This window comes from Rattus rattus, chromosome 8 (assembly GCF_011064425.1).
Source record: "Rattus rattus isolate New Zealand chromosome 8, Rrattus_CSIRO_v1, whole genome shotgun sequence".
Classification (NCBI taxonomy): Eukaryota; Metazoa; Chordata; class Mammalia; order Rodentia; family Muridae; genus Rattus; species Rattus rattus.
This window is the reverse complement of record NC_046161.1, coordinates 57,639,064-57,658,284: the sequence shown is the minus strand read 5'-3', so window position 1 is coordinate 57,658,284 and position 19,221 is coordinate 57,639,064. Positions and strand designations below refer to the sequence as shown.

At 43.7% G+C, this 19,221-nt stretch overlaps 1 protein-coding gene across 2 annotated transcripts in view; it reads left to right on the top strand.

The window, feature by feature from the left end:
* Positions 1 to 19,221, top strand: part of Map2k5 (mitogen-activated protein kinase kinase 5) — a 220,813-nt gene that overhangs the window by 16,038 nt on the left and 185,554 nt on the right. For both annotated transcript variants that reach the window (XM_032910909.1, XM_032910908.1), the window contains exons 3-4: positions 2,841 to 2,908; positions 16,532 to 16,601. In XM_032910909.1, coding sequence (XP_032766800.1) covers positions 2,841 to 2,908; positions 16,532 to 16,601 — 138 coding nt within the window. The remainder of the gene's footprint in view (positions 1 to 2,840; positions 2,909 to 16,531; positions 16,602 to 19,221) is intronic.

The following is a 19,221-nucleotide window of genomic DNA, read 5'->3' as shown; positions in this document are numbered from 1 at the left end:
CCCAACCCTTCTTGTCAGCTTGAATACCTTGGCTTGGTCTGTCTGTTTTGCATGAGGTGCTCAGTGAGGAATTGCCCCGATAACTGACTTCCCTAGGAAAAATCTCAAGCTTACCTAGAAACCAGAATTCCAGAACACTTTAAGTAGTCTTAGGTATCTAAGGCTGGGTTTGAGAACTCAGAGATTTCTACCCCATTCCATCTCCTACCCACCACCCACTTCTTCTCTCCATCAATACTTTCTTATCTTAGAAATATAATTATATGTGGTGTTTATGGAATTTATGCTTTCTCATCAGAAATCATAAAACGCTCTTCACCTGTTTTATTAAACTCTGAGCACTTTTTTGTTCTATTCAAAGAATACCTTCCTGAGATCATGTGTTTGTACGTGTGTTAGAATTTGAATATGGGCTGTCCCTTTGTAACCATCATCTGCACAGTTAGTTCTGATGCAGAAATGAGATTTGCCAAAAGCTCCTTTGTGTTGGACAAAATCTGACCCCATTTGATTGATTATATGTGTTCACGCATGTGTGTGCAGGTGCACGTGTATTTGTATGAGTGTGTCTGTGGCCAGGAAGGCCCACGGAACCGCTCCCCTCATCTTCACCTCCCTAGCAAAGAGATTCTATTTGCTTGATCTTCACATTGCTTTACCTACTGAGTCATCTTCCCAGCCCTCTTTGAGTTGGCTTTAAGTCGGAAATATGAAGTGCCTTCATTTGTGGTAGTACATAGTCGTATATGCTTTTATACTACCTTTTTTTTTTAATCTGCTGAATTTCAAAGACTTCCAACTTAGCCTTGAATATGTTTCTAAGATCTGTATGGAAATACCTTTTTTGTTGTTGTTGTTTCTGATAGCATGGTGTTTCTGTCTAGTTTGTCCTTAGGAAGTCTATTTTAAAATCCAGAGACAGGCAAAGCAGCTCTCTTTGTGCAGAGACCTCTCAGACGCACTGGGACTTGGGAATGTGCCCTTTTGCACACCAGTGTGGTGCTCTTGACTCTTGCTGTAGTTTCCAGTAGGGGTTCTTGACGGCTCCCAGCTGTTTGGGCAGTGACTTGCAGATGCTGATTCAGTGGGGCTGGGGAACTCTACAGCATGAGGCTTGGGAGAGAAGGCACTTTGAGAGCTGTTGGCTCCAGTTACCCAGGGAAGTGCTGCTTTCCCTGCTTCTGTCAAAAAGGAGCCAGTGGTATTCTGCTATTGGTAATAGACTAATTGAGACAAAGCACAGACTCCTTTCCATGGCCCCCATGGCTTTGTTATCAAATAGGAGGACATCTTCAGAATGTCTACAGCTGGACAGGAAGGTATGCCTATTGGTACGCAGTGGGCGATTCATGCATTGAACCAAATCTCGCTGTTCTTTCAGAGCTGTGCAAACATATTCTCTTATGATGAGATGTCCAATTTGTCTGGTTTGGAATAGGAACTTGTAGTCAAGGCAGCAATTACATGCTGTAAACAGAAATATAATGCTAACTGCTAGAAGTATTCAGATTCTGAGCATGCTGCCCAGGGCCCACCCCTTCTAGATTGTTACCGGAGCAGGCTGTATACACCATTCAAGTGTTTTAGGCATTTTCTTTGACCTATGTATTTAGAGCTTCCACATCAACTGTCAAATGCTTCTGCTCATGTTAACATTTTGTTATTACATTTCACTCATTCATTCATTCATTCATTCATTCATTCATTCAGTTTGTGTGTGTGTCTGCCTGTGGGCATGCATATTCTGCAGCATATGTGTGGAGACCAGAGGACAACTTCTGGGCATTGAACTTCTCCTTCCACAGTGTGGTTTCTAGGGATTGAACTCAGGTTGTCAGGCTTGGAAACAAGTACTTTTATCCATTGAACCATCCTGGTCACCAATGTGTTCCTACTCCTGACATGTTTTCTTTAGAAGGATGAAGTATCAAAATCTTCAGAAATAACCAGAAGTCATTCTGAGTCCAGCTTAGGAAAAGGTGTGGGTGCTGATTCGGTCAACAACTCTATTTTAGGTTAAAATTGAGATCTGATCTTTTCAAGAGGTCTATCTTTAGGTTTTTGAAAGCAGCTTTTAAAACTAAGAGAATTACTGAAATGAGCACATTACTTTTAGATGTGGCCTCTTTCCACTTATTCAAATGTGCACATTCTGGTTATGGGTTCTGCAGTCTTAATAGCCTCAAGTCTTAAGACTGTTACATTATTCCAGAATAACACGCTTCACCATCTTCCGCAGGTCGGAGGAATGGGACAAATGAAAATCTTTGGAGAGAGCTTTGAAAGTTAGGGCGAAAGATGGGAGCCCCCATTAGAGTTGCTTTGCTTTTTTCCTTGTGCGAGGCCCCAGGCCTGCTTCTGTAAAGCAGAAATCATCCTGGTGTCCATGTTGCAGGTTGCAGTGTGGTTCTTAAGGTGGCAATGCACATGAGCACGTTAGAGCACCTTGTGGGCTGCAGTGGTGTCAGTGTGGGACATTCTCACCTGTGACATGATGGCTTGCCTGGGAGAGAGGAGGAATAGAGAACAGGAAATCCAATGCCACCTGAGACAGAGTCTTCTCTCAAAAGCTGACACGTCGTACTCCAGTTAAACGCACCTGACTTAACGTGTATGCCTAGAATAACTAGAGAAATATTTTGATTTTCACCTTTCTTATAAAAGAAAATTTTAGTTCTTTCTTTAGCAAGGGCTCTAAATCCTTTTCTAGCCTTGGTGAGTACTGCAGCCATGTGCACCTACTCCCTCAGAGACACAATGAAAAGTCAAATAAATCTTCAAAAATAATAAAAAAAGAGAATGCAAGTCTTACTGCTTTCATCGTATTCGTTTTTAAACAGATGAAGATGAAGATGGTGATAGGATTACAGTAAGAAGCGACGAAGAGATGAAGGCAATGCTGTCCTACGTAAGTGTGCACACAAGGGCTGTTTCAAGATAACACGTGTGCGTGCGTGTGTGTGTGTGTGTGTGCGCGTGTGTGCATATGCTGGCGTGTGCTGGCGTGTGCGTGTGTGTGCCTGTGCTGGCGTGTGCATGTGCGTGCGTGTAGTGCAGAGGACAACTTGCAGGAGTTGGTTCTCTCCTTCCACCATGTGAGTTCTGGGGATCCAACTCAGGTTGTCAGGCCTGGTGGTAAGTGCTCTTAGCCGGTGAGCCATCTCATCAGCCTAGCAAACAAGGACCATTTTTAAAGAATGTTAATGGAATTGAGGATGCTGTTTCTTGGGCACAGTGAAGATAGTAAGTGAATCACAGTTGCTATAGCATTTTTCTGTATAATAGATAAGGTTTTCAAAGATTTCCTTCTGTGAAAGTTAAGGGCATTATTTTCAAAAGACACTCACTGATCATATCATGAACATTAAGAATAATGCATCTTAATGACTTTTGCATTAGGTATGGTGCAGACTAAATGGACTATCAATTTCCTGTATTTTTTATGCAGTACTTAAAGTAACGGCTCATTAAAAATGAACCCCTGGGCTCTAAAAAATTTTTCAAAATCTACTTTTGACTGGAGATGTCTTTCACCCTTCCAGACTGCAGCTATGACATAGCTGCAGGCTTCCGGGTGCAGGAGGTAAACATGCACTCCTGGTTCTTTTATGCCCTGCTTGCACCTTGAACAGCAAGGTGGCTCCCTGATCCAAAGTGATGGGGGCTGCGTTCTTTGGTATTTCAACTTTCCCTGAAATTTTGCATTAACAATTTGTCCTGAGACTGAAATAGGTGCCAGAAACAGCACATTTCTAATGTTTCAGCACCGACTGAGAAAACTTCATAAACAACAGGAGACATAATGCTTCCCTGAGTCCCAGTTTGAGATTTCCTCCCAAGTTTTATTTTACTCGTTAGTAATCTGACTGGAAAACCTTCTCTGTGGTCTGGTGGGAAGCCCTGTGCCAGTGGGGCCACTGCTGTGCTCTAGGTTCCTGGCCTCAGGCAGACAGTTTAGCCTTGAGTACCACCGTTGCCTCATCTGTCAGTGAGCGGCACACGTCCTTCCTACTGCCCAGGGTCATGTAATGATCAAATGGGTGAGAGATGTGAAATGCTGTGCACATACAGACTGACATTACGGTAGGCACAACAGACAAGGCCAGACAGGTGCTTTTCTCTGAGACTCTAACTGCAGCCAGCAGTTAGGGTGTATGTTTTGGATAGCCCTTAACTTCAACCAGGATAGTGTTTCATCGTAATGAAAACTGTAAGCTGTCTGTGTGGGTTTCCGCCAATAGTTTTAATTTAGGGTAGGAGGAAAGAGAACAAGAGGGATGGCATGATTAACAGAGCATTGCATTCCTACCAGCCCAGAGTAGGAAAAGTCAATTTCCCATTGACTTCCCATTAACTTATCTGGGAGTCTTTGTGTACTGAGAATTTAGAGCTGAGATCATCAGTACGTGGAAGGCCGAGCAGGATTGTCTTTGCCAAGGCGTTGCTGCTTTTGATAGATTGGCTAACTCTCCCGAGAGCGTGGCTCCTTTGTTTTTAGAAAACGCATGCACACAGACGAGTTCTGGTTTTCTAACGTAGGTCTTTGGCAACAGCCTATTTCCTAGACATTCAGCAGACCCACATAGAAACAGTATAGATTCTCAGAAGACCTTATAAACTGAACCTGGAGAAAGAGAGTACTGAGTGTGACCCTCGTGACACTGCTAACCTTGTCCATGTCTGAGTTCCAGATGTGTAAGCTCGGGGCCTGAAATACCTTTTTTTTTACTTATTTGTGTGTCTGTGTGTAGGGATGGTGTGCATGTGTGTGTGTGTGTGTGTGTGTGTGTGTGTGTGTGTGTGTGTGTGTGTGTGTACAAGCAGGTGTGAGTACACATGGAGGTCAAAGGTCTTGGTCGTCAGTCTTCACTGTCTGCCTGTCAAGGTCTCTTTGATGTTAGCCACTGCATATGCCAGAGTAGCTGGCCTTTGGGCTTCTGAGCAGTCTGCCGTCTCTGTCCTCCATCATGCTGTCGGAGCTCTGGGATCATGGACGACACACGCCACCACACCTAGCCTTACATGGATTCTGGGGAAGCCTCACCCTTTCATGGCAGCACTTTCCCCACTGGCCAGCTTCTGAGCCCTTAAAATGTGGAAATAATCATCTGTGATAGATACTAGCTCTGCATTTTAGGGGCTAGAGATTGAACCCAGACACTCATGTTTCCTAAGCACGGCCCCATCGCCCAGCTACCCTCCATCTCTTCATCTCTGTTTGGTGACTGGTTGAAAGACATGCCCAGGGTCTCAAAGCTACATTGGAAGTCCAGAACCTGGAGCTGTGGAGATAGATGGCTCAGTAGGGAAGAGAAGCTACTGCTCTTGCCAAGGACCCGATTAGTTCTCAGTACCTACTTTGGGTTGCTCACAACTGCCTGTAACTACAGTCCAAAGAGATTTCTGGTCTGTGGGTACCCACATGCGCATGCACAAACCCGCACACAGACATTCACATAACTGAAAGTAAATTTTAAAAAGAAAGAAAATACAGATTTTTAAGTTTGGCCTTTCTAAACCCCATAGCCATTTATTCTTTCACTAGTGTTTTCCTGGTCTACCACCTGGAATAGCCTACCGGGGACTATGGCCAGGACATTATAGAATTGAAATGATTAGTTTATACAGTATCTTAGTTGTGCTGTCTACACCATACATTCTTTATAAATTATTCTTGTTTGTTTTGTTTTGTTTTGAGACAGGGTTTCTCTGTGTAGCTTTGGCTGTCCTGGAACTTGCTCTGTAGACCAGGCTGGCCTTGAACTCAAGATCTGCCTGCCTCTGCCTCTTAAGTCCTGGGATTAAAGTTGTGAGCCACCACTGCCCCCAGCTTTGTGCTTATTTTTCAATTGCAGTACTTAATCATTTTTTGTTGTAGAAACGTATTAGTCATGACCTTGTTGTCATACAACATAACCTCGTAAGACATATCCTTAAACGTAGTCCTTGATATTTTTTTGAGAGGTACTTCTTGGTCTGAAAAAAACACAATAGAGTAGTTGGCTATCCTTTTAGTCTGTCTCTGTTCTTACGGTTGGACATCCCTCTGGGGCAGCTTTGCCATAGAGAACTCTGTAGACTGAGCTCCACAGTAGCCTTCCTCACTAGTCCTCGGGAACACCAGCCTGATACTGGGATTCCGCATTGCTATTTATTTATTGATATTTTTAAACATTTTTTTAAAATTTTTCTTTTCTTTTTAAAAATACAAACCAATTGTAATTTCCCCTCCTTCCCCTTCCTCCAATTCTCCAGTTCCTCCTTTCCCTCCCAGATCCATTCCTCCTCCATTTCCCTTCAAGGAAAGAGCAGGCCTCCTAGGGATATCAGCTAAACACAGCATACCAAGATTCAGTAAGACCATGCACAAACCCTCGCATCAAGGTTGGCGAGGCAACCCAATAGGAGGGAAGGGTCTCAAGAGCAGATGAAAAGGTCAGAGACAGCCCCCACTCCCACTGTTAGGAGTACCACAGAAAACGCCAAGCTAACAACTATAACATCTGTGCAGAGGACCCAGGTCAGACCCATGCAGGCTTGTGATTGCCACCTCAGTCTCTGTGAGGCCCTGGGAGCCCTGCTTCATTGATTCTGTGGGCTGTGTTCGCCTGGTGTTCTTGACACCTCTGGCTCCTAATAATTCTTCTTCTCCACCGTCCTCTGGGTTTCTCTGAGCTCCAAGAGGAGAGACTTGATAGAGATTTTTAGCACTAAGTGCTTACATAAAAAATTTGGTACAATTTCATACTAGAAAACACACTGAAAGCTCTAGAAGTAAGCATACTGTGGTGGTTTGGATGTGCCTGGCCCAGGGAGTGGCACTATTTGGAGGTGTGGTTTTGTTGGAGTTGGTGTGGCCTTTTTGGAGGAAGTGTGTCACTGTGGTGGTGGGCTTCGAAGCTCCCCCCAACACCGAAGAGTCAGTCTTTTCCTAGCAGCCTTCAGATAAAGATGTAGAACTCTCAGCTCCTCCTGCACCGGGCCTGCCTGATGCTGCCATGCTCCTGCCTTGATGATAATGGACTGAACCTCTGAACCTGTCAGCCAGCCCCAATTAAATGTTGTCCTTATAAGACTTGCCTTGGTCATGGTATCTCTTCATAGCAGTAAAACCCTGACTAAAACACACACCCAAGAGGAGACAGCAGGAAATAATCAAACTTGGGGCTGAAATCAATAAAATAGAAACAAAGAGAACAATTCAAAGAATCAGTGAAACAAGAGTTGGTTCTTTGAGATAATCAACAGGATAGACAAACTCTTATCCAAACTAAAAGAGGGAGGGAGAGTATCCAAATTAACAAAGTCAGAAACAAAAAGGAGGACCAACAGGCACCCAGGAGATGCAGAGAGCCAGGAGGTCATGCTTTAAAACCTTTACTTCACAAAATTGGAAAAGCTAAAAGAAATGGATAATTTTCTCAGTATTTATTAAATTCAGATTATTTGCTGGGTGTGGTAGCTCATGCCTTTAATCCTAGCACTGGTGGGCACATGTCTGTGAGTTTGAGACAGCCTCGTCTACATAGTGAGGCCTGTTCTCAAAAATAAATCAATGATTAAAAAATAAATTCGACTTGGCTCTGAAAGGATTTGGCGTAGAATGGAGGCATGGGAGAGCCCTGTGGTAAGACAAGACACAGCTCAGGCTTTCATGGGAATTGAGGAAAGTCATAGTCACTGCAAAGTCCTGAAGAAGCAGTGGCGATGACTCACCTCTGTCCTCTAATCATTTTCTTCTAATGATTTCAAAATGAAGAGAGTCAGAAATGCAACCTCGGTGTCAAAGCTTGCTGAATCATCCCCCTCCTCCCAGATAGGATGCAAGGATTTTCTGGCTTTGGGCCAACACAAATCTAAGTTTTTACCAGTAATTTAAATAGATTTTTGTATTAGACCTGAAAATGTTGGCTTTTTAATTGAAAACTTATCAATTATTTAAATTGCCAGCAGCCTGAGGCTGTTAATTTTCTGAGTGCTGTAATAATGGCAGACGGTGGTTTTTGATACATGTGAGGCGGGGCCTATCGTGAGGCAGTGAGGGCACGTCCTGGCAGCAGGCTGTGAGCTGCTAACTAACCAGCGACAAACTGAAGGCTGCCATCGAACATCAGGACCGTTTCGGCTAAGTTATTTAGAAGTTGTATTCTTTCCCCATTCAATATATTTTTTAAGAGATAATGAGAAGAAAACAAAGCTATAATAAATTGTCTTTTAAGAAAATGTAAAGTAATTTGGTCTCCAAGGAGATATTTAATGTATTGAGAGACTTCAGCAGCCAAGTGTTATTACAGCAGCGTGGCGATAGCTCTCTGCATTCTGTTATGAGTTTGTGTTAATCAACAATCTGTTTTTATAGCGTAGTTTCTTGTAAGTTATACTGCTAGAATATTCTACTTCTGGGATCATGGCTTCTCCTCTGACACTACTGTATCTTTTTAATTCCTCTATAAAGTATTTTTTTAATTAGAATTTGAAATGCTTTATTAGAAAAGCGTACAACCTACATATTCTAAAAACTAAATACCTGATCATTGCGAATTATTTAAAGGCCCCTGGTAAATATTCTCTTATTGTAGTTTAAATTTTGTTGTTTTTTTCTTATTTTCCCATATTATTTTTTAGAAAGATTAAAATAGGTGGGTATTGTTTTTCTGTAGTCTGTTGTATTGCAGCTTGGCAGTGCCATGGAGGGCCTTTAGTGAAGGGCTTGCAATGCTAACTCTTCCTTGGATAGCCTTTCAGTAGCAGCCCCCTGTGCAACTGTGACTGATTCATATTTATTTCTGCTCGGTCCCCTGTCTAGCAAAGGAATTCGCATCAGATTCTCTAACTACTCCTAGGCTTGTGAGTGGAGCAGAGTACTAACAAGAATAAGTCTCTTCATTTTGCCCATCCTCTCTTTCTTATTTCCCACATTGCCAGAAGATGCAGGATGCGTTTTACTGTAATGCCTCTCATTATAGCAGAGACCTTGTGTTTCCATGGAGTGTAAGTATTCCCTTTGGTGTACTTGACCATTGTGTACCTTGTTAGACAGTGGGTACCATCAGGGAGAGCACTCTTTGACCTTTGGAGCACCCTGTAAATTGGGCTATAATTATCTTTACCCTGGTCTGCATATCTTGGAGATTGCCTCTAAAATCGTGTTAACCTGAGTAGAGCTGGAGGGCACCTCAGAAGTCTTGTGTGTGCCTTCCTTTCACAGGTAAACACATAAGCCTTTGACATCTGCTTCAGAAATGTGTTAGGGGCACAGATCTGGACCAAGGAGGCCTGGACAGACTCCATTGGCCCCCAATCTGTTTCAAGTGTGGTTTTTATTCTGGTAGCTAGTAAGTTTTACTGAGAAAATTTTGTAAGTACTACTTTTTCTTCTTGATTATAAAATGTAAGGGTTTTTTTTTCTACATCGTTTATGCAGATTATGGTCTTCTGAAAGTTGAAAATTCTTGGCCAAGTTTTACCACATAATATGCTGTCCGTTTAGGTATATTACATTTAACAAGTAAACCAAAAGTAGTCTGGTTTTCTCATCCTATTCAAGGTACATACACACACACACACACACACACACACTGATGAGAAAATAAGAATAAAACTTATTTTTAGAGCTAGATCATCTTTTCCTTTCTGTGTTACCAAGGACATTTGGGGGTCTTGAGATAGAAATGAAAATGCCGTAACCTCTTTTTATGACTACCTCGTAAAGTATCTCGGGGCATGCGTGGCATCCAAAGGGGATTTGTGCGCAGCTTTGGAAGAAAGGGAAAACACAGGTAGGCCCCACCTCCAACGCACCAGGAAACGCTGGAACTCTGCCATATCTTCGAGTCCCCAGGATTTCGGTGTTGGTATGGCTTGTTCATACTTGCTCTCTGTGGAGAATGAGTAGCGTATTTATAATGGAATGTCCCAGTTGGCCTTGTCTCCATGGCCAGGTAGTCTTGTCCTGTCGCAGTGGATGGCCTGCGTGGCAGTTTAGACCTCTTCAGAGAGGAAAGCAGAACTTCTAGATGGCAAGTGGAAGGTTAGTGTGGACACTGCCCCAGCTTCAGCTGAGAACACCTGAACATATTGGACGAAGGGCTCTGCTAGTTTAAATTTCTACTGCCAGGGCACACTGTGTTAGCTAAGTTGAATCTCACCTGCTGTTGGCTTTCTATTACGACCATCGGGAGCTTCCTAAAGTCCTTTATAATTTTGCTGGCCAAAACAAATGGTATTACTAAACGTGGTCAACTTGCTATTGTGGTAATTTCCAGAACATTAATAGGTACGTGTGTAGTGGCATTAGTCTGGAAGCAGACTTCAGAGTTGGTCTCTGTTGATCTTTTCACTGAAAGCCTGTGGTTTTCTTTTTTCCTTATCTTCTCAGTCCATGACCACATGGCCCTTGTCATAGAGTAAGTTAAGGAAGAGTCTCCTTGAGACAGGAGCTGTGAGTTGTTAGGGAAACAGGTGACCTGACATTCTTTTACCAGAGGTTCACAGCAGGCTATGTACATAGCACATATCATGTCAGGAGCTCCAAGGATCCCCTACAGCCCACAGAGATCCCAAGTGACTAAACCTGCCGTGAGAGAATGAAGTACTGAGGCATGGCCCCTGCCCTCGATGAGCTCCTGGAAGAAAACACCACACAGCCCTGTGAGCAGCTCTTACTTTGTGTATTATTTTAATGCTGTAGTGCTGAGCGAGGGATGCTGGCACCTCCAGGAGGCAGAGCTAACCTGGCTCTGTAGTGGGCCAAGTGGTTGAGCAGTCTTGTTCAGAGCTTCCTGTGTCACCTGCCGTCAGGAACATTGTTTTCTGGGTTCAAGCAAGAAGTTCATAGCGCTGTGTCTTTTCCCCCTAAGTACTTTATAGAAGGTTTCCCATGTACCACTTTTCCCCCTTAGTTTTGATCTTCCTAGTGACTTTAAGGTGAGTGAGGCCAGTAATGTCCCCATTTTTACAAACCTGTGTGCCTTTCCTTAGGTCACAAAGTTCTCTTGTTCTGTGACTCACTCACTCACGTACTCAGGTAGTTTCCAAGAGCCAGGATATGCTGGGTGATACCACACTGGTCAAGCAGCTTAGCTGATGGAGGTGGGCACGGTGAATGTGCAATCCAAGCCCTGCCCTTCTCTCCACACACTTACCTTTCATGGTCCTGCGGGGGCAGCAGCAGAGAGAAACTCAGGTTAGGACAATAAAGCCAGCCTGTCCCAGGAGAATGACAAGGGGTGAACGCTGAGGCACAGGGTGCCTGTGAGCACAGAGAGCACCAGACCCATCTTTGAGGACAGTGGAGGCTTCCTGAAGAAGTCGGTGTCCTGGTGGAGTGGACAGGGCCCATGGGACTGGGAAGAGTGTTCTGGGCAGAGGGGCAGTGTATTTAAGGTTTAGAGACAGAAGACAGCCTGGGGAATTCAGGAGAAGCTGCCTGTGATTCAACTTATAGGGGTAACAGAAGAAGGGGGGTGTGTGGGAGAAGAATTCTAACACACAGTCATGGTATGAGCTGTTTCAGACCAAAGACAGTGGTGGCTGCAGGGCTGTAAGGGCTCAGGAGATTTGGGAGAGTTCAAATCCCTCCCAAATCCACATGAGTGGTATAGGAAGGGGGTGGCCAGGATCAGTTGAAGCCATCTACTAGAGCCCCTGCACTTCATGACTTGGTAAACCCAGGTGGCAGAAAACCAGTCTGGAATCTGAGGGAGGGTAGAGAGGCAGGGAATTAAGTTTTGAATTGTAGCATGGGAGGTGACTCTGATCAACCAACTGGATGTTCTCCAAATCTAAGGAGAGACATCTAGGCTGAGATAAGGTTTGTAATTCGACAGGCTCTGCTTAGTCTTCATGACTGCTCTGCTGATGGAAACCCGTGAAGTGGGGGTGGGAGGGAGGGTACAGTGAGAAGGGAGGATTGGTCAAGAGCCACAGGGGCCTCACCTCCATCAAGGGGCACATTGGCAGGACCGAGAATGAGAGTAGCTGAGGGGTGGTGGTGCTGGTAGGGTGCTGTCTGAGCAGAGGCCCCCAAAGGCTGTGAGTGCAGGGCTAAGATGGCTGAGTTCAGACGCCAGGGCTCTTTCTAGCAGTCTGCTCAGTGATTCTGTCTGTTTAGTCAAATATTTAGGGTATGTGTTGTGTGACCCACCTACTGTTTATTTCTTATGTAGTAAGCACGTGTTTCATATTGTGAGCATTGTGCTAGAATAAAACCTTTTGTTGTCGTTGTTCACTAATAACCTATGTTTATTAGTTTATTGGTAAGCTATTTGTCTCAGATTTAAACAGATGAGTACAGTAAACATATGGGAAATTAGAAAAGTACATGAGGTATTCAGTGTTGAGTCCAACATGTATAGGCCTTTGTGGGGGAGGGCTGCCCCCCTTCTTGATAGAGAATCTAAGCCTTGTAATACTAAACTGTGCTGTTTTGAACTCAGGTTGTTGGGTTTTGTTTTGTTTTTTTTTTTTTTTGTTTTTTTTTTTTTCGGAGCTGGGGACCGAACCCAGGGCCTTGCGCTTCCTTGGCAAGCGCTCTACCACTGAGCTAAATCCCCAACCCCGGGTTTTGTTTTTTTTAAATATCATAGATTTCCACCAAAATCGAATTATTGATTGAATTATGCTGTTGTAATTAGAGCTGGGTTCATAACAAATAGGAACACTGCTTGACAAACTTGCAAACAAAGCCAACACTTGTACTTGTTACTCTTTGCTGCAGCTGGCCTTCCTTTGGAGATTAATTATAGTTTTGGATAACCACACTAAACTCTGCTACATTCTTATTAAAACTGTTAAAGGGTTTTGAAGAACATCTCAGAGAGACTCTGAAACCCATCCAAGCCTGGTGCTAGAGATTCCATTAGCTATCGTAAAACTGATTAATCTCTTACTTGGTTAGCATATTGATTATTGCTGCAATTACTGCCTGTAATGGATTATGGGAAGGAGGGACAGCTGAAGCCAACACTTTCTAATGCTGCCTGTGGGTTTCGTTTGGCGAACCTATTTTGTACTATGTATGTAATCTGCATTTGCCATGATGGAATGCACCAAGGTAGGAAGTGCCGGACGAGTGCTGCCGAGTGTTGGGAGATGATGCACGCTGTGGATTTGAGCGGATGAAGTCCTTCACTTGTGCTCTTGCTGCAGTTTAGCCTGGGAGTCCCCAGTAATCTGGGCGATAGGGCGAGCATTCCACCTCTCCTTTGGAATCCGTGATGCCGGTAGAATCAGGGTCCATTTCAGTCAGTACATACTTCACAAACGCCTACTGTGTGTAGGTCATATGTTGAAGTACAAACAGCCAACACATGGTAGATGGCCACATTGTGGCTTTTCTGTTCAACTCGTGTTAGCTGTCTTGGTGTCTGAGGTATAGGCTTTCTCTGTTAGGACTTTTTTTTTCCTTTTGTTTTGGTCAAGCCAGAGTCTTGTCTCTGCCATCAATGATGATTTTATTACTATTTAGAACAAAATGGGAGAGAATAAAGGAAGATGATGCTGCAAACACAGAGGACCAGATTTAAGTAAAACCAGTGGTTTAGTTGAGGTCTTTGGTATTTTCTCTGTGAGGCTTACAGCACTCCTCTGGCTGGACTTCATCTTACAACCCAGCAGAGTTTGACACAGCAAGGCAAGGCAGCATTGCCTCACTGGTGCCACGGGTCAGGAGACAGCCAGTGGGAGGCTCCCAGGGAAGAGCCCTCCAACCCTCAAGTACCTTGCTCATTCACCTGGGCAGCAGCAGACCCAGCAGCCTGGTGGCCTAGTGGCCTGGTGGGAACATCTGTGCCAGCGTCCTGCACATGCCCCAGGTTTTCTCCTTGCCTGTAGGGAGTGCTGCATACACAGCAGCAGAGCTCGGGCTGGGGCCTCGCAGCCTCTTGGCCCTCAGCGGCCCCGCGGCTCACAATGGGTTCACACCATGGGCTTGGTTGTTACCCATTTCTGTGTGTGTACCCAACTCTAGCCTAGTATGTCAGTAGGGGAAATGCACTTGGGTTTGTGAGAGCTGTAAAAAAGTAAAAGTAAAGCCTAATTAACTGTTTGAGAGAAAAGTCTTAATCAGCACAGTGTGTATCACTGCAGCGGGATTCCGTTACTCATAGTACGGAGAGCTGGGTATACATTGCCTAAGCTTTTCACAGTGGTTACGAACATATATGCAGTTTTCCAGTTGGCTCGGCACAGTGCTAAGGTGAAAGTGAAAGCTTTTTTATTTATTTTGGGAGGTAAATAAATAAAGCTGGAAAACAGGTCAATTTCATGCATGCAAGGTTTTATAGTAGGGAGAAGGCATTGCACCTGTTCTGACCCTCACACTTGAGGTTATTTGTTCTCAAACTTGACCCCAAGCACCCGTTTCAGACAATTCTATAATTAGTTTGTTAGATAAAGCATAAGGATATTTTTGCCTGATTTCTAGGACCATAGCAAAGTAGAAGCCTACTGTACATAGCAGTTAATTAAAGAAAAGCAGTAACTATAGGCACCGCCACAGCGCTGTCTTGTATCCGTATAAAAAGGCAGGAATTTTTTTGACAGCCACTGATTGGAAAGTTGCTTGCAGCCTTCTAGAAGCAAGGGTACATGCTGTGGATCAATAACCGGCAAATTTCCCATTAAAAAGAATACCCGAGCAATGTTCCAAATAGCCACTGGCATCTTAATTTTCCACGGAAACCTCAAATACTTGTGTGCAGAGGACAAGTCATTTTCGGACAATTTTTCCAGACTACTTGTTAACAGTTATTGCTGTCCCGAAAGGTTGACAGCCGACATGATTGATATTTCACTTACCTGTCGTCACCGTGTGAGTAATGGCAAGCACACTGTATTTCTTGGCTTTTCAGGAACAGCCTGTGTGGCCTTAGTGTATTCCAGAATGATTTGCACATGTTTACGCTGTGCGTATTTAAAAGAGAGAATGGCCTTCCTTTACAGTTTGAAAGCCATTGCAGAAGGGCTGTGTGCATCTTGGTCATCAGCCAGCTGTCCCTCCTGCACCATGGTCACCTTCACCTTCCTTGTTTGCAGGGCAGAAAGCCTTGGCTTTCTCAGCTTTGATCCTCACAGTGATGCAGAAGACTCAGACTTTTGCATATTTTGGAGGGAAAAGATTGATTCTAAAATAACCTTAATGTATAGAACACCAATAGAAAGGCAGAAGTTTTTAAAATTTATTTTTATTTTATGTATATTGCTATTTTTGTCAGGTCCCCTAGAAATAGGATTACGGACAGTTGTGAGCTGAGAACAGAACAGAGTCATCTGGAAGAGCAGTCGGTGCTCTTACCCTCAAAGCCAGTTCTCCATCCCCAGGATAGGGTTTTTTTCAGAATGTTAATAAAAATAATTCTTGGGTTTCCTGAAGATGTGGTAGTTAAATTGTATGTGTGTGTTTAAATAGAAAAACAGCAAAGATGAGAAAGGGAGAGAGAGCTCTGCTTTTGATAGGCCCTTAAAGCACAAAGTCAGGGCGGGAGAGGTGGCTCAGCGGCTAAGAGCACTGGCTGCTCTTCCAGGGAACTGAGGTTTGGTTCCCAGCACCCACACAATGGCTCACAACCGTCTGTAATTCCAGGTCTTGTTCTGGTCTCTGCAGGTACCAGACATGCTAGTGCAGGCATATATGCAGGCATACACATGAATAAGTACCCATACACAGAAAAACACTAAAAATTAATTTTAGGCCCAGTCAGTGGTTTTCACTGTAGGTATTTTTCTTCATGAACATTATTTTCTTATTTGTTCAGCTTAATGAAGTTTAAGAAGGTACAGAAGCCATCTCCATGTATAAGTGGACAGGTGGACCAGGTAGTGTTCCAGGAAAAAGGGACAGGACTTCAGTGCAGTCTTCGTAGTGCTTTGGGTTTATTTTATGAGGGACAGTGAGCTATTGTTTACTTAAGACCTTATGCTTTATGTGCCTAGAATTTTACAATAAGTTTTGATCCATCTTAAAGTGTGCCTAAAGCTAAATTGTGCATCAGAAGTAGACTTGTAAGGGGACTTTTACACGGAGGGTCTGTTGTCCTTGGTTGAGTAGTATGTTGCTCACTGGTTCCAGCAGCCTCTCCAACTCCCATCCTATTATCTCTGTGTTTCATACACACATATGCGTGTTCGAGTGACTGACATGTGGATTCCAGCCAAACACTGAGCGTATTCATTTTGCTTTGCAAATTTCAGAGAAAAAGGACAGGAGGCAATTTGAGTAATTTCTTCAAAATGCTTTCTGTATCATTTTAAATGCACATCATTTTAAGGTATAGTAAATACTAACATGGGATCCAGGTTAATACTGTTAGTCTTAAAGATAAACGGTGGAATGGATGATAACCCTATACTAGACTTCCAAATCCTGACTATTCACTGTAGTAGTTTGATGTGCAGATAGAGAGAACGTGTTCTCAAGGCTGCTATGTGCTTACCAGCCATTTACAAAAGTGCCATGCATTAAGCAGCCCGTAAGTGTCTGTCCCAGTGTCCATACGTTACTGAGTAATCTCTTTCTATTATCTCTTTGCAGTATTATTCCACAGTAATGGAACAGCAAGTAAATGGCCAGCTAATAGAGCCGCTGCAGATCTTTCCAAGAGGTAATGTTGAACAAATTCTAATCAACAGTGATTATTTCAGCAAACTGTTCCATCACCAGTTATGCTTTCCAAAGGTTTAAATGCACATAACATGATGTTTAGCTCGTAATTTGAAAAAAACAAAAGAAGTATTCATTATCGTGGGGGATTGCAGGCTGTATTATAGTTATAGCAGATAAAATATCTAATCTACTAGAGTAAATTAAACTAACTAGATTGTTTGTTGTTTTTGAAGTGCATACTTACATTCGCTTAAAGAACTCTTTGGGAGTCCCCATGATTCTAAAGCGAGGCAAATGGCTGGCTTTAGTTCTGGGCATATAACTGGTGACTTGTGATGATGGTGAAAGCTGCTGTTGCGATGAGAGCTGTCAGCTTGTGTGGAAGCTGTGAGAAATGGGGACTCAAGGACAGAGCTTTCGGCAGAGCGTGATATTTGTCTTGGGTGGGGGAGGTATTTCAAAAATAGCAGGACCCCCTTCTTCAAAGGCATTTGATTTACATGAGCAGATGAGGGCGAGGCTCAGTGAACCCCTCCTTTAGGTTGGGCAGTGCCAGCTTTGTATCAGCTGTGATTGTTCGCTGTATAAATATCCTCTCAAAATTTGAGTAGTGGGGAAAGAGTGACTTAGTTATACAAAAGTAAGTTTTTAGCCAGTATTTTTGCCCCACTTGAAACCCATGTTTTCTAACTAAAGGAACAGATCAGGAAATCCTCTAAGTAACTCTTCTAGAAATAGCTTAATTGAAATAATTAAAAGTTAAACTCACCTTCGTTAACTAATACTGTACAGATAATCATGGTATGAGTTTTCCAATTAAACATTCTAGACTTTCATTACCTGTAACTCAGAAGTTTGAACGGCTCAATTAACCAGTGGGCTCTATTTGCAGGGATGGTCTCCGAAGGCAGCTGGCTTGGCCAGCCTGGAGGAGATCCGGGTTCAAGTGCAATGCAGCTCTTTGGGCATTTGCGTGGGCAGTAGAACCAGGGGGGTTATTTCATTATTAGTAGGAGCTTAATGGAGGGCAAAGTAAAGAGACAAAACTGTGCTACTTAAGATCAGTCGTCATTCAAAAGAAAAGTATGATTAACCTGGTTCTGTGGTGCTTGGCTGAACAGGCAAACAGGGAGACTCTGCCATGTTTTTGTAGATGTCTCCCGACAGTGAGCCATATTATTACCTTGTTTTCTCTGTGACTCCAGAGTTGAAGCAAACTTATAAATTATTTCCTTTACAAAGAATAGTGTTTTACAGGCTGGAAATCTCTGTGCATTGCTTCTGAGCTCTGTTATGGCAAACCCAGGTACAGATCCTAGAGAATGTAGTCACCATGCTGGAGGGCTTTTCTGTACACTAAACTGTTTCTTTCTCTCCACCAGACTCTTTTCAGTTCCCCTTCACTGTCCAGGCAGTCTTGTCAGCAAGGCTGTTTCTGTGCTATTTACCCTGGTGGTGGCAGCCATTCTGAGACCTCAGCTCTCCTCTGCCCCTCCCAGCAGTCCAGTTAGGTTTTACTGCTTCCCCTCTATGGGCTGTTGAGGCCCCAGGGGTTAAGTGACCTGAGAACTGCATAGCAACCAAGCATAGTCTAGTGTGCTCTGAGAGAGAAGTTGGTTACCAAGCATCGTCTAGTGTGCTCTGAGTGAGAAGTTGGTTTAAACTGCAGTTTGGTTCTTGGGAAAGGCACATAACTTCAAGTTGTAGTGAGTGTGTGAAGGGAGTTTGGAGGTAAGTTTAGTGTAGTGCTTCCCAGCCTGTAGCTCACAACCCATTTGGTGGTCTAAACTACCCCCTTACAGGGACTGTCCTAGTTACATTATGATTCATAACAGTGGCGAAATTAGAGTTATGAAGTAGCAACGAAAATAATTTTATGGTTGGAGATCACCACAACATGAAGAACTGTATTAGAGGGTTGCCGCATTAGGAAGGCTGAGGAATGAACTATATTAGAGGGTTGTAGCGTTTTTAAGAAGGCTGCAGACTACTGGTTTGGTTTAAGGGTAGGGAGAAGAAAATGCTGTAAAGACACAGACAGCTATGACATGCTGAAGTCATCTGCAGCCCCGGCATAACTTACCCATGTGGCTTAATATGTCATCGAATGTAGTCTCCCTAGGCCACACTGAGAATTTCAAAATGTGACTCAGATCTTCTGGTCGTTTGTTACCTGACATCCTCACTACAGATTAGATGCCCCCATGTGATGAAGGACGTATTTGTTCAGGTTCATTTTTGTCAACTTGATACAAACTAGAGATTCCTGGGAAGAAAGGATCTCAGTTGAGGATTTCCATTAGACTAGTACGTCTTGATTTCTGACTGATGGAGGAAGACCTAGGCCACCATCTGCAGTGCCAGCCCTGGGAATACTATCCTGGGTTGTATTAGGAAAGGTAGCTTCCCATGAGTCTGGAATCAAGCCAGTGAGCAGCCCTCTGTGGCCTCTGCTTTAGTTCCTGCTTCCAGGTTCCTGCCAGGCTTCTCTAGGTGAAGGACTGTGACCTGTAAACTAGAATAAACCCTTTCCTCCCCAGGGTGCTTTTGGCTGGTGTCTGTCACAGCAGCAGACGCACATACTTGGACAGTGTACAGTTAAAATATAGAACGACAAG